At 41.3% G+C, this 15,298-nt stretch overlaps 1 protein-coding gene across 3 annotated transcripts in view; it reads right to left on the bottom strand.

The window, feature by feature from the left end:
- Positions 1 to 1,484: 1,484 nt before the first annotated feature.
- Positions 1,485 to 15,298, bottom strand: part of LOC133377369 (cytosolic phospholipase A2 epsilon-like) — a 40,365-nt gene continuing 26,551 nt past the window's right edge. For all 3 annotated transcript variants that reach the window (XM_061611340.1, XM_061611339.1, XM_061611341.1), the window contains 7 exons: positions 12,028 to 12,142; positions 9,452 to 9,589; positions 9,103 to 9,210; positions 8,790 to 8,981; positions 7,852 to 8,021; positions 6,909 to 7,092; positions 1,485 to 6,162 (listed from right to left, as the gene is read on the bottom strand). In XM_061611340.1, coding sequence (XP_061467324.1) covers positions 5,957 to 6,162; positions 6,909 to 7,092; positions 7,852 to 8,021; positions 8,790 to 8,981; positions 9,103 to 9,210; positions 9,452 to 9,589; positions 12,028 to 12,142 — 1,113 coding nt within the window. In that variant the 3' untranslated portion in view covers positions 1,485 to 5,956. The remainder of the gene's footprint in view (positions 6,163 to 6,908; positions 7,093 to 7,851; positions 8,022 to 8,789; positions 8,982 to 9,102; positions 9,211 to 9,451; positions 9,590 to 12,027; positions 12,143 to 15,298) is intronic.

Genomic DNA, 15,298 nt, shown 5'->3' with positions numbered 1-15,298 from the left:
CTTCACAAACTACATTTCCCAGGATTCTCTGAGGGAAGCCATGACTGTCTTCAGTGAAATCAAAGTCTGGTGTGGATGTGGCCCCGATTAGCCAAGCCCAGCAGCTGTGTGGCTTTTAGAACTCTGACAGTTGGTTCTTACTGAGCATGCTCCGCATTATCATTGGGTCCCAGCCAAAATTTATTAAATTAATTAAAAATCAGCCAGGCATTTTTTAAACTTTTAAACTGCAGCAGATGAAGGTCATAGTATGGGGCAACGTCAGTATTAGAATTACAGGTACTCTGTGAACATGGCTGATTTTAATGAATTTGAACAGATTATGAGAATTCTCAGAGAAAAAAGTCCAAAAGGGCTCTGAGGTTTTTTTCTCTCTTTTTACACTTTGAACTGTCTATTCTCTGTGACTGTTTTGTGTATCACCATGAAAATTGACAGGGTTGTTAAGCACATGTTTCCGAGTTCAGGACTATAAGTTTTGTAAGGTTTTGTTTTGAAATGAGTTTATGGGAAGCATCAGAATGGCATGGGGGGTATTTTCAATTTAACATTGTGGAATGTGAAAAATCCCCGCTGGCTATAGTATACAGCCACTCTTGTGGCTGTATAATATATAAGATGTTAAATGTGATAGTAAATGAATAAGTTGTCATTGTTCCTATTCTACCTACCTATTCTACCCCACCAATCCCAATGAAATCCTCCCCCCAAACCCCAACCCTTCTAACTAGATGTTCACTTCTTGATCCCTAATCCTATCTAACTCTTTACTTTGGAGTCAAACTCCAATGGTTTTTCTCTTTAAAACTCCCCACAGAATTCTCACTCTCTTATCCCCTCCCACCTGTCAGCCATACCTCATCTGAACCTACTAACATTCTTTAACACTTTCTTACTTGAACACAATTTCAAAACAGTTTTAAACATAAATAATTCTGATTTCGTTACACCCTTATATTTGGAAAGTTAAGCAGGGCGGCTACACAAAAGGCCTTGCCAGGCCTTCCATTAGCTAGCAATGGTAACTCTTTTAAAACTGCAAGCCTCCCCTGATCTCCAGCAGGAAATGGTATGTGGAGAGGAACTGAGCCAACCTCCCTCCCAATTTGCTGCCCCTTTCTGATGTCCTGAATTTTGGCAATTGTTTTCAAGGATGGGAGAAAATCTGGAGGCGGGTTGCGGGGGCTAGGAGCTTATTGGAGGAAGTGGTGGTAGCAGTGGCTTTTTTCTTTCAAAAATAGTATTTGCTGCTGTCCCTTGGAGTAGCAGAGCTACTATAAGTCACTTAATGGCCACCATTTCCCCTTATAATGCCCCTCTTGGAATCACAGCAGAGCAGACACACAGAGCCCACATGCTTTAAAGCAGGGAGGGAAAACTTATGGCCCTAGAGATGTTGTTGGACTCCAACTCCCATAATCTGTCTTCATTATATATATAAATTATACATAAAATCAGGTTGATTTTTTAAAAAACATGTTTATTAAAAAATCCATTTCAATAGAAATCCCCAGGGAAGTTTACATAAAAGAAAAGTACAAAACTACCTAGTGATAAATGTTAATATATTGAGGGCTGCATTCCAGAGGCAGCATTTCTGTGACTCATCAAAATTTCAACATTTTGTTATGGATACCTTTGAAAAAGTATATATAATTTGCATAGACATCACTGCATTTGATGGCTCAGAGTTCTTGATGGCGCCAGTTGCCTTTGTAGAACCGAAAAGGGTCTGGATCCCATTTCTCACTCCCTAAATGGGCCATTGGCACTTCACAGCAGGCTGTAACTGGGACATCATTTAATTAATGCCTGTCAAACAGGGCAATGATTAGAGCACATGTAGTACTCAGTATAAGTGTGTATGTGGTTTTTTTATTCCCTTAAAGCATCTAGCAAGGCAGTTTCACACATAAGAGGAGCCTGCCTTCATATGTGAACTTAACCACAGAGCAAAATTTATTGTTGTACTTGCAAGTTTGGATGTGCTACTGATTTCGGTCACCAATTGATGGAGCTGTGAAATTTCTGCAGAGCAGTTAAATTGCCTTGAATGATTTGCCATCCTTACAGCATGTGCAGGGAAGAGAGAGAATATGTCTCATTGACTTTCTGCACAGATTCATGCTGTGTACCTGGGCTAGCTGATATATTGTTGGACTACAACGCCCATCATTCCTGACTATTGGCCAAGCTGACTGTGGCTGATGGGAATCTAGCAGCATGAAAACCGCATAGGGATTTCTTGAAATAGAAAGTATATTTATTTTATTTATTTAAAATATTTCTATCCCACCCTTCTACCCTACAATAGGGCACTCAGGACGGCTACAATAAAATAGCACACATATATAGTAAAATACACAATAAAAACACAAACATTACAGTAAATTAAAATGCATAAAATACAATTAAAATACATAAAATGCATTATGCATACACATACACAGCCATAAAAACATACATACATGTATATATGTGCATACACATATAAGAGAGTGAGAATAAAAGAACTTAAAAAATAAAAATAAAAGATAAAAAACTTAAAACGGTGTCAGGCTGACCCGTCAGTCCCAACCAAAGGCACTCTGGAACAAAATAGTTTTTACAAGTTTCTGGAAGACCATCAGGGAGGGAGCAAAGCAGGCTTTTTGGGGCAGGGAATTCCAAAGTCTGGGAGCCACAATTGAAAAGGCTCTCTTCCGCATACCTGTCAATCTAACTTCTTTCTTTCCAGGCACGCAGAGGAGACCAGAGGCAGATGATCTTAAATCCAGGGTAGGAACATATGGACGTAAGCAGTCCCTTATGTACACTGGTCCAAGGCCATTTAGGGCTTTAAAGGTCAAAACCAGCACTTTGAATTGGGCTCGGAAACAAATTGGGAGCCAGCGGACTCGATAAAGCACAGGGGTGATATGCTCCCTGTGCTATGCTCCCGTTAACATTGTGGCTGCTGCATTTTGGACCAACTGTAGTTTCCAAATCGTTTTCAAAGGCAGCCCCACGTAGAGTGCATTACAGTAAGCAAGCCTCGATGTCACCAATGCATGTGTCACTGTGGCCAAGTCAACTGCTCCCAGGAACAGAAGCAGCTGGTAGACAATTTTGAGATGGCCAAAAGCACTCCTGGCTACCGCAGTCACCTGATATTCCAGCAGCAGGGCAGGATCCAGAAGAACTCTCAAACTGTGGACCTGCTCCTTCAAGGGGAGTGCAACCCCATCCAAAACAGGTTGCAACCCTATCCCTGGGACAGTTTTCCCCTTGGCCAGCAACACTTCCATCTTGTCTGGATTAAGTTTCAGTTTGTTAGCCCACATCCAGCCCTTCACAGCCTCCAGGCACCGGTTTAGGACGAGCACTCCCACCCTGCAATCAGGTGGTAGGGAGAGATAGAGTTGAGTGTCATCAGCATATTGATGACATTGCACTCCAAATCTCCAGATGACCTCTCCCAGTGGTTTCATATAAATGTTAAAGAGCATGGGAGACAGAATGGAACCCTGCTGTACCCCGTAGGCCAACAGCCAGGGGGTCAAGCAGAAGTCTCCCAGCACTACTTTCTGAGTTTCATGAAAATTCATCAGCATTTTAGTATAATTTTCTCCTAATGTACTTGATTTTGTGAAGCAATTTTCCATAATATAATGTGCTGTATCTTGTTTTCATGAATATATAATTTTTCGGCAGCACATATACTAAAATTGGAACGATACCCCAATATATGCATTTTTGCAATTGCATTTTTGCATACTTTACTTGAACTGCATTGCAAAATTCTGAAAGGTGTGAATTCAAAAGGAATGGCTGGGTTTCAATTTGCATATTGTTTCAAAAGTGTGAATTAAATAGATATGCCTTTAAATGCAAACTGGATCAATTTTTGTCACATCCCCACTAAGGGGAGAATAGGAGAACCCAAAGCAACAATAAGGGTGCTTCCAGATGGTCACTATTTTTGAGTGGGATTTAATCACAACCCTGCAAATTCAGGCAGCCATTGTCTAATTGTGTCACAAACAAGGCAAATGCTCATTAAATAGCCTACAACATCAAATCTCTCTGCAGACAAGTCAGGCTGAATGGTCATTAAATGGGCCATCTGGAAGCAACCTAAGATTGGGGAGGGAATAAAGCTAAGGGAATTACCCAGAATGATAGTTCTGGGTGATTTCAGTGTCCATGCTGATGCTGCCTCTAGTGCTCTGGCTTGGGACTACATGGCCTCCATGACAACCAAGGGGCTATCTCAAGTTGTCATCAGTCCTACACATAGGGCAGGGCATACCCTCAACTTGGTTTTTGCTCCAGATGGAGGAAGGGGTGGTCTGGAGACAGGGAGGTGGATGTAACCCCATTGTCATGATCAGACCACTTCCTGGTGAAGTTTAGACTTACGGCTCCAATCCTCCCTTGCAGGGGTGGTGGACAGGTTAATATGGTCCATCCCTGGAGACTAATGGAATCCACTGGATTCCTGAATGCTTTGGGGGAGTTTCCAGTAGATAGAGCAGGTGACTCTGTTGAAGCTCTTGTCATGCTGTGGAACAACAAGATGCATCGGACTCTTAACACAGTTGCCACTGAGTGCTGTCTCTGGCATTTTGAAGCCTGGTTCACACCTTGGTACACCAGTGAATTAAGGGTAATGAAACAGGTTGGACAACGGCTAGAGCGCAAGTGGCAAAAGATGTGCTGCGAGGCTGATCAGGCATGAGTAAGACATTATAACCGTGCCTACTGTGTGGTGGTGAACTTCAAAATTATTTAAAGTTGAATGGTGTGTAGTAGGTCTTAATTTAACCTTTCTACCAGTGTAAGCAATCAATAATCGTATTTCCCCCATTGATTATTTCTTATCGTTTTTTCTTGATCATTGTTTGAGATTCTCCAAATCATTTGCAACAATCAAATACACGGGTAAAGCTCTTTCCTGACAGTGCCACTGAACACAGTGAGACTTCCTTCTGTGTAAATATGCATAGGGTTGTGCTGGCAGATCACTGTAAGTTGCTTCCAAATGTCAATAGCCCCCAACAGTAGCAACAAATCCAAAAATGAAACCAATTTGGATTTTGATTTGGAGCTATACTATTGATTTTGGGGGGACAATTGGTATGTTCCTAAGTTAAGAATTTAAGAGTAGCCCTGCTGGATCAGACCAAAAGTCCATCTAGTCTGGCATCCAGATCTCATAGTGGCTAACTAGTAGGGATGGGCGAGAAATTCAATTCAGTTCACATTTAAAGCCAAATTTATGAAATCCACACTTTCCAAAAACAATACAAGAACCAAAACACAGCCATCCTTCGAAATTAGCACTTATCCTAATTTTACGATGCAGTTCTCCAACCAAGCAATGTTTGACAAAAATGCATATATTAGGGGAAAGTGTGCACAAAATGAATATATTTGTGAAAATAACAAACAAAATGCATTATATCTGAATAAATTGCTTGCAAAAATATGCACATTAGTTAAAAATGCATATAAACATGTATTTGTTAGGAAAAATTCACACTAAAATGCTGAAGTATTTCCATTAGATTTAAGATTGGAATAGTGAGAAACTGAGAGAACCAAAAGTGACCAATCATTCCGTCCCTTCTAACCAGGTGCCTATGGGAAGCCCATAAGTAAGACATGAATGTAATAATCCTTGATTCTTTTAGTATAAATAGATTCACAGCAACCAGCTTTGGGGAATCAGCACAGCTGATGTCTAGTTTACAGGTGTGTGACATGCTGATTTAGAATACCAGTCATTCATAAAAGAACTACAAGTGCCGGAAAAAGATGACTTCTGTTGCTGCCCCAAATCAAATAGCTTGGCTTATCTGGTACAGCCCTTTGGTGCAACCAAAGTTGAATTCACTTAGACTTAAGAACACCCAGAGAGTTTAGGACCACATTTCAGCACCTCATTCCATACAGAGAAGGACTCAGTAAAAGATTACTTAAGTGTTTTTTTCCGTTCCACTGCTGTATGCAAAGCCTGCATGATCAGATGTTGGTTGTTCAGAATATTGTATTCACTCAGCTCCACCAGTTGATCAAACTCTTCCTTACTGAATGTCAGTGAGTAAGTAGAATAAGGGGTGCAGTTACTGGAGACATCAACTTTGCCTTCTTTCATTTCTGACTCAGAGCGTTTTACACCTAAGAAAACATTGCAGTAACAATGGGACTTAATTAAAATCAAACTCATACAAACACATTCAACAGCAACACAGACAGACAGATGCAGGATTTCCTTGTGAAATTGCCTAGTCACCATTGCTTTTAGAAGGCTGGCCCACTCAACTTCAACTTAGGTACTGCCAATGTTAGCACGAGTTAGCATGACCAGATTGGCATCAGCAATACTTTCTTTGAAGCTAAACTTTCTTAGCTGTGCTAAAGAAGATCCTCAATTGTGCTTCTTTAGAAGATTACAGAGTCCAATTATCAGGGTTTTATCATTTCAGAGCTACAGCTGGTTCATTAAGCGCCAAGATTGTTTGCCTTCTAGCAATTAGTAGCTACTTAGTGGTTCCAGAAGGCTTTGGGAATAAGTGGAACCTGATTATTGTTTAAAGCTGCTGTTTCATGCTGATTATTAATATTTAGCAGCCTGCTGTGGCCCGTTGTTATTGTGAACTTTCTGTTACATGTTATTTTTTGTTTAAAAATGTTTTATGCGATTTTAAATTGTATTCGTCTTCGGGAGTCTTTGAGATGAAAAGGCAGGATACAAATATTTAAATAAAATAAACATATTAATGTATAAAATAAAGAACTGGTAACTATATTTAGCAAAGATGATCATCTGCTATTAACTAACTAGAATTGCCTTTTTAAATGTGACTCTATACATCACGGTGTACACAGACTGTGTAATAATAGTGATGATGATGACAGCATACCAGGTGCTTTGTAGTAGCGAAAGGTGTCATTCACTTGTGGAAAAAATACTAATATTGGTGCTTCTAGATTCTCGACATCATCAAATAAATAGCATTCCTTCAAATGTTTGTCATCTTCACTCAGCACAGCTTTTGGAAATGGGATTCCTTGTTCTGCATAGTACTTGCAGGATTGCTTCAGGGGCTAAATGGAAAAAATGATAATACAATAGCATGGTAAATACGAGACAACATGGAATCCTTATTTTAAAAATAAGGTTAACAATGGCAGTTGTGAAGAGGATGCTGACTTCTGAAGCACGACAAGGGGAAGTCTTCAAAAAATTGTGGAAAGGTTAATCTAAGTTCCGTTCTCCTCACCACTCTGTAGGCTTTCGTTCCAAGAGCAGACACCTGCGCATGTTGCACCTGTTCTCCCAAAGAGAACTCTGTTTAGTTCTCCCCTACAAATGCTACCTGGAGGCAACATAAAGGATCCAAATGAAGGTGAGGGATCTTGGGAAATTCTTCCATCCTTCCCTTTGCGCAGCCTGCCCTGCCCAAACCTATGTGTCCCTTGGGGGTTTCTCCTGAATATTCTGTGACATTGTGGCAACTTATGTAGTATCAGGACAGGATCCAGTCAGTCAGATTTACCCTAACCTTCAGCGTATCCAACCCTTTTCTCCTAGTCCTTTCTTATTCCTGCATCTTGTTCTTTCCTGGTCTCTCAGCTTCCTCCGTACTTTCTGTCCTAAATCTCCTGTTCCCAAGTCCTTTTCTCTTCTCCCCATGTCTAAAACTTACCGTTGCCTCATACATGTCAGAGGGTGTCTGAGAAAACAGGAGTAAGAGAAAAGGGATATGTGGCCATTGGCAAAGTGACTGTGATATACCACAGCATACCATGATTTACAATACTGCATGAGATGACGGGCAAGAGTGGCAAAGCCACATTTCTCACCAACGATTGTGATCCCGCACTGTAATTTAAATGTATGATAACGTCCACCTTCCTCTCTTTTCTCAGTAGAGGTGCAGAGCTAGTATTGATGAAGAATCCGGTATCTATTAGAGACAAGTAATCTTCTGTTTGGGTCAGCTGATTGGGTGAAGAAGAGTCTAGTACAGTATCTAAACAGCAAAACAGAAAGAGCAGTAACTGAAACAGAGTTAACTCCAATTCTCACTGCCATATAGCACCTTTCCCAAGCGGGAGCCCTCCAAAAGTTTTGGACTACAACTTTCATCAGCACCAGCCAGTGCAGCATGGCCAGGCCTGGCAGTTGCCCAAAACATCTGGAGGGTTCCAGCTTGGGGAAGGCTGCCACATAGGGTGTAGTGATTTGAAACTGCTCTGTATCTTGGTACTGGTATTGTTGACTTCGCATACCAGTTGAGCTGTTTGCATGTTACCAGACACAATCCCAAAAATGTGTTTGTTGTGCTGTGTGAAATGCTGGATCTCATATGTGGCAGCAGCTGCATGCTATTTAGTTGCCACATGTAAACAGTTAGCATGTTTTTCAAGCAGTCACCATGTGCTCAGTGCCTGGAATATTTAGCCTAAAATATCAGATTGGTCACTCTGGCTGGGGCTGATGGGAGCTGTAGTCCAATAACATCTGGAGACCATCATGTTGGCTATCTCTAACGTACATGGTGCTAGGAAAAGACCCATTCAATCCCAATTAGCATACAACCACTGCCACCCAATGCATTCAAAGCCATCTTGATAATAGAAAGTTCTGCAGCGCTATCTAGCATGTGTACACAGACCCACACCACAACCATAATGTAACATTGGGCATTTTGGTGGAAAGTTGCATGCTATCTGAGGAGGATCTCAAGCGGCTTATTCCTGCATTAGAAGGTTAATTTAAAACCCCCAAATGCCAATACCTTTCCATCTATGAAACGTATCATTCTCTAGGTAGCTGTTGTTGAGCTGAAGACCTCTGAGAAAATTGTGATACTGGGCAACTGATAGGCGATCAGTAAGCACATTTCTAAAAGCACTGGATAGCGGTCCAGCGGGTGTGTACAGATGTGTCTTTTGCTCATGTGGTCTAGTAGGTAGATGAGGCTCTTCATCTGCAAAGCAAAAGTACCAACAATGAGATATATTACAATAGACAGGTGCCAACTTTCAGTGTTTACAGATCATTTTAGAACATGAACAAAAGGGAAAATGTCAAGTAGGAGAACAACTGACCAATATCAGCTATTTGGTCTTGTGTCCACTTGTGCCAGAAGTCCTCTGAGCTGTGAGATGTATTCCAGAAATACAGCAAATTCAGGGAAAATATACTACTCCACATGCCTATAAAGGGAGAAAGAATGTATAAAAGTTAGCAATAGAACAATAGAATCAAGGCTTTGTGCCATTATGGCCTGCTGTGCCATTGTGGCTCAAGTACTGATCTAGAGATCTGGGAGAACAGCAGGAATCAGAAATAATGCCGCCACACAAATGTAATAATAGTAATAATAGTAATAGTAATAATAATAATAATAATAATAATAATAATAATAATAATAATAATAATAATAATAATAATAACCTTGCATGTAACAGATCCGAGTCTCTGGAAGCCTCTTCATCAGGCGTCCCATAAAGAACTCGCTTCCAAAATCTTCAGCCCGGACAAAAGCTCCATATTTTAGTATCCCCACTTCATAGGGTGTGAACTCCACCCATTCTGCAGATACAATGACATTCACACACACACGAAATAAAGCGCTCTCTCTCTGGTTTTATGAATTAAGATATACACGTTTTCTTCTTTAGCTTGACTTATGCTCCACCATATCCCAAGAGGGCACAGCACACTTACAGTTTACCCTCAGAGCTGGATTAACCATTAAGCAAAATAAGCACGTGCTTAGGGCACAAAGGGAAGGGGGGCACCATAGAGTTCCCCCCCTAGCTATCATGCCCTTAACTCTCAACTCTTTCACTGCCACACTTGACTTTAGTTGAATTTTTTGTAATTCTCCTTATCTGCCGTGTTCGACTTTAATATGAATTGTTAAAAAAAGTTTTCTTTGGTATGGTGAATGACTAAAGTTTAAAAGTTTGAAGGTGTCAGACATAGACCTAGAGTTCAGTATGTTTGACTGTGTTACCAACATTTTTCTGCATGAATTTCAGTGTTTTTCTAATCATTATAAATATATATATATTAACTTGTGTATATTTTTAACATTAATGGTCACAAATTGCACAGCTGAGCGTTCATTTTCTCAGCTCAAGCATATTAAAAATCCCAACAGAACAACTATGCGACAAGACAAGCTGGATGCCTTGTCTCTGCTAAGTATAGAAGCAGATTTGTTAAGCCAGATTAGTTTTGAGGACTTGATCAAAGTCTTTGCAATTAAAAATCTAGGAGAAAACTTTTTAAAGTATAAATAAAGTTATAAGTAGGCAACAATGTCAATAAGCATTATTTTGCATCTTTTGATCCATGTATGCTGAAATGCTATGTATCTTCAAGGTTAGAAAGCAATGGAATAAAAGATGTTTGTTTCATACAAATAATATTTCTCCATTAGAATATCTTTTTAAAAAATTGTCCACCAACATCGATTTCTGTAGAAAGGGGATTTTCAAAATTGAAAAGTATGCTGTCGAGATCACGTAATTTCAGTAGAGATAATATCAAATCTTATTTTGCCTTATAATGTTTGGGAGGATGATTAAAAATTGTTTTCAATAAAAAAAATTATTTGCATTTTTCCCTTATAATAATTTTATTAAGAAATGCATACAACAGTGTCAAAAATTTGCATTTTTTCTGTTAACCTAGTTATAAGTAAATAATTTGCTTATATTGCTTACTGCTATTTAGTGTTAAATAAAATAAAAAAACCAGTTTTTATTTAATATAGTTGTGGGATCTGGCCTGGAAGAAAACTGAATTTTCAATCTCTTATTTCACCTTCAGCACTTATTGAGTCTTAATGTCTTGTCAGTTAAGCAATGGAAGGGCCGAAGGGGGCACCATATTGGGCTGTGCTTAGGAAATCAGTTGGCCTTAATCCGGCCCTGTTTACCCTATCCCAAGAATTCACAGTGTGTAACAGCACACTGCTCGTTCACATTAATGGCTTAATGTGATGCTCAAACTGGGCCATTGTACTATAATTCTGAAGATCTTAGCTGATGAATCCAAACTGTAGGCTAGATAGAGTGATCTCTTATGACAATACTCACATCTATACATCTGCAAGGACAGCATCATCAGTGGGATATTCATAACCACACATCTAGCAGGTAACAAGCTGAACCTGAACCCTTATATAGTAATAATAGCAGGTGCAGCCTTATTGTTAGCACTATCTATGCTGCAAGATGCTTTTTTAACAATCCTTTTTTAACAATGTTAATATTTTGTTATTTAAATTGTTGTACACTGTATTGTCCTTTTCTGATGTGTATGTATTTGTGTTTATTTTTTGTGAGCCGCCTTGAGGGCCTTTTCGGCCAAAAGGTGGCATAGAAATAAACCATAACATAACATCATATCCCAATGGGTCCCATGCTATAGTCTGAAGGCACATGAAGCCAGCACCCTACTGAAGCTAAGCAGGGTCAGGTCTGGTCAGTGCCTGGATGGGAGACCGCCTGGGAACCATATGTAAGCCGCCTTGGGTTTCTATCATGAAAAGAAAGGCGGGGTATACATGTAATAAATAAATAAATAATATCCATCCTGGACAGGCCCGGTGCCAGCACGTGTCCAGGTTGAACCCTGACCGAGACCCCTGCAGCCCAGGAAAGCCTCTGAGGGGCCCCTCCTTTGGGTGAGCTCAAGCTGAGAGGTGTGCTGTGTGGCACACTGGGCATGCTCACTGACGTGGCAGATAGGTGGGGCGGGTGGGCCTATTTAAGCCCTGTGCTGCCTGTATTGGGAGGGGGTGTTGGGGCTACAGTGCTGTGGTCCTGGGGTAAGCTAGTGCCCAAGGGCTTCATGATCCTGGACTTTATTTATTACATTTGAACCCTATCTTTCTACAGAGTTTGCCAAGGTGGCTTTGAATATATGAGACATTACCAATCTGTTACACTATATGTTGCACAAAAGCATTTGGAGATGAGGGCCCAGCTGCAGTTTTAAAAACAAAGATCTCCTACCTTTGAAATCTATAGTGCTGTACTTCTCTTTCACGTTGATTGCAGTGTAGATTGGTAAAGGATTCTGACCCTCATTCACTGCTTGCTGTTGATCAGACAGTTTATGGTTGTCTTTCTGCGATGATTCAAATAAATATAAGACTGGCTCAGAGTAAGTGAAAATAGGTGAAAACAACATTCAGTTTACCTTATTGTGGAATACTATACAAGGAGAGAATGCACAACTTGTTTTGGAATGAAGAGTGCAGCAAATGCAGAAGTCTACTCATAAAACAAGATTTTAGTACAGCTGATATAGCAAAGGGAACCCTATTGGGGGCTGCTCTGCACCCAACACCCCAGACTGGCTCAGAGACAGATAATGTGAAGCAGGCCAGGGGGAGTGAGGGCTTTTCATCAGTTTCCTTCTCTTGGAGCCGTCAGACCTCAAATGACAATACAGTCACTTGGAAGGCAATCAGCCCCATAGGCAATTGGGTGTAAGGCATGAAGGCCTCAAACTAGGGACACTGGCAGCAAGAACAGTGTTTTATGCTCTATACAGCACGATGGTAACCTGCCAGACAAGGAAGCTGCTTGCCTGTTTCCTGCAGTGCTTCAATGTTACTACCTCAGAGTGTGACTGGCCACAGTGCTCAAGAGATGAAGCCTTCAGCACTGATGGTATTATTTCCCAGGCATGAGTGAGCACTTAATTTGCCAAGCAAATGCCAAAAGCGGTATCACATTCCTACCATTCTTCATTCATTTGCCCTGCAGAAATTGGCTGAGTTATTCATTCTAATCTCTGGTCCTCTAGATGAAACAATTATCATAAAATACAAACTCAAAGGGCCAGAGATCAGCAGTAGAGCAACAATTTTGCATGCAGAAAGTCCCAGGCAAAATCTCCAGCATCTGAATGTCTTCTGGCTGAAACCTTGGAGAGCTGCTAATAGCAAATGTAGACAGTGGTCTGGAAAGGCCTAGAAAGGCCAATGGCTTTACTTAATAAAAGGCAGCTTCTTAGGTTCTTATACTACAAAATAGCACTTACTAAATTGGTTCAGCTACTGGAAGCTAATCCCCAGAGTCTCAAGTTCAGATATACACAAACTTTCAATCACTGCAAAGAACTGATGCTTTGGTAGTGCATCTCCACTTCAAACATAGTGTGTACATGGCATTCTTTCAGCCAAGACAAAATTAGCAATATTTATTTATTTATTTAAAATATTTCTATCCTGCCCTTCTACCCTATAATAGGGCACTCAGGGCGGCTTACAAAAATAAAATCAAACATATACATAATAAAATTGTAAACAGTAAAATCACAAAAACATTAAAATAAATTAAAATACATAAAATACAATTAAAATACAATTAAAATACATAAAATGCAATATATATACACATAACCTCTGTTTGGTTAATCACAATTATGTTCACATATATATAGGGATTGGTACTAACGGGACTACAATGGTAAAATTTAACGTAGAAGGCATAAAATCAATGTCAGGCTCTACCTTCAGTCCCTCCCAAAGGCCCTCTGGAACAAGATCGTTTTCAGAAGTCTCCAGAAAACCAACAGGGAGGGAGCAGAGCAAACATCTTGGGGTAGAGTATTCCAAAGCTTGGGGGCCACAGCTGAAAAAGCTCTTTTCCGCATGCCTGTCAATCTAACATATTTTACTCCAGGCATGCAGAGGAGACGAGAGGCAGATGATCTTAAATCCCGGGTAGATACATATGGGTGTAAGCGGTCCTTCATGTACATTGGTCCAAGGCCGTTTAGGGCTTTGAAGGTCAGAACTAACACTTTGAATTGGGCCCGGAAACAAATTGGGAGCCGGTGGAGTCAATAAAGCACAGGGGTGATATGCTCCCTGCGCCGTGCTCCAGTTAACATTCTGGCTGCTGCATTTTGAACCAACTGCAATTTCCGAACCGTTTTCAAAGGCAGCCCCACATAGAGTGCAGTAATCAAGTAATCAAGCCTTGATATCACCAATGCATGTGTCACTGTGGCCAAGTCAACTGCCTCCAGGAATGGACGCAGCTGGTAGACCAGTTTGAGTTGGCCAAAAGCACTCCTGGCTACCACAGTCACCTGATATTCAAGCAGCAAGGCAGGATCCGGGAGGACTCCCAAACTGCGGACCTGCTTCTTCAAGGGGAGTGCAACCCCATCCAGAACAGGTTGCAACCCCGTCCCTGATGCAGTTTTTCCCTTGACCAACAGTACTTCCGTCTTGTCTGGATTAAGTTTCAGTTTGTTAGCCCACATCCAGCCCTTCACAGCCTCCAGACACTGGTTTAAGATGAGCACTCCCTTCCTGCAACCAGGTGGTAGGGAGAGATAGAGTTGAGTGTCATCAGCATATTGATGACATTGCACTCCAAATCTCCAGATGACCTCTCCCAGTGGTTTCATATAAATGTTAAAGAGCATGGGAGACAGAATGGAACCTTGCTGTACCCCATAGGCCAACAGCCAGGGGGTCAAGCAGTAGTCTCCCAGCACCACTTTCTGGGTCCTGTCTGTCAGGTAGGATGGGAGCCACCGTAAAACAGTGCCTCCCATCCCAGCCAGACAGTCCAGAAGAATACCATGGTTGATAGTATCGAAGGCCGCCAAGAGGTCCAGCAGTACCAACAGGGATGCACTCGCCCCGTCTGATGCCTGGCGTAGGTCATCAAGCAGGGCAACCAAGGCAGTCTCTGTCCCATGACCAGGCCTGAAGCCTTATTGAAAAGGGTCTAGATAGTCCGATTCATCCAGGAAAACTTGGAGCTGAGCAGCCACTACCCTCTCAATCACCTTGCCCAGAAAGGGGAGATTAGAGACTGGGTGGAAGTTGTGAGGATCCGCAGGGTCTAACAAAGGCTTTTTTAACAAAGGTCTTATCACAGCCTCCTTCAACAATGTTGGCATAGAACCTTCCCTTAGGGAGGTGTTAATTAAATATGCCAACCAGTCAGCCACTCCCCCTCTGGCAAATTTGATTAATCAGGATGGGCAAGGGTCAAGGGAACAAGTAGTGGCCCTCGATTCTCCCAGAATCCTGTCCACATCCTCAGGCTTTACAAGCTGAAAAGTATCCATAGAAAAATGACAAGAGGAAACTTCGGGGACATCTGGCACAACTGTAGTTAATGAGGAGTCCAAGTCAGTCCGAATGCAAATAGCCTCACAAACATGTCACAGCGAGCGACTGAGGGCTCAGGGTCTAATGTAGGGCCAGAGCCCAAAAGACCCCAGACCACCCGGAAAAGCATCGCCAGACGA

This window comes from Rhineura floridana, chromosome 2, assembly GCF_030035675.1.
Source record: "Rhineura floridana isolate rRhiFlo1 chromosome 2, rRhiFlo1.hap2, whole genome shotgun sequence".
NCBI classification, from domain to species: domain Eukaryota; kingdom Metazoa; phylum Chordata; class Lepidosauria; order Squamata; family Rhineuridae; genus Rhineura; species Rhineura floridana.
The sequence above is the reverse complement of the archived record's forward strand: the minus strand, read 5'-3'. Positions and strand labels throughout refer to the sequence as shown.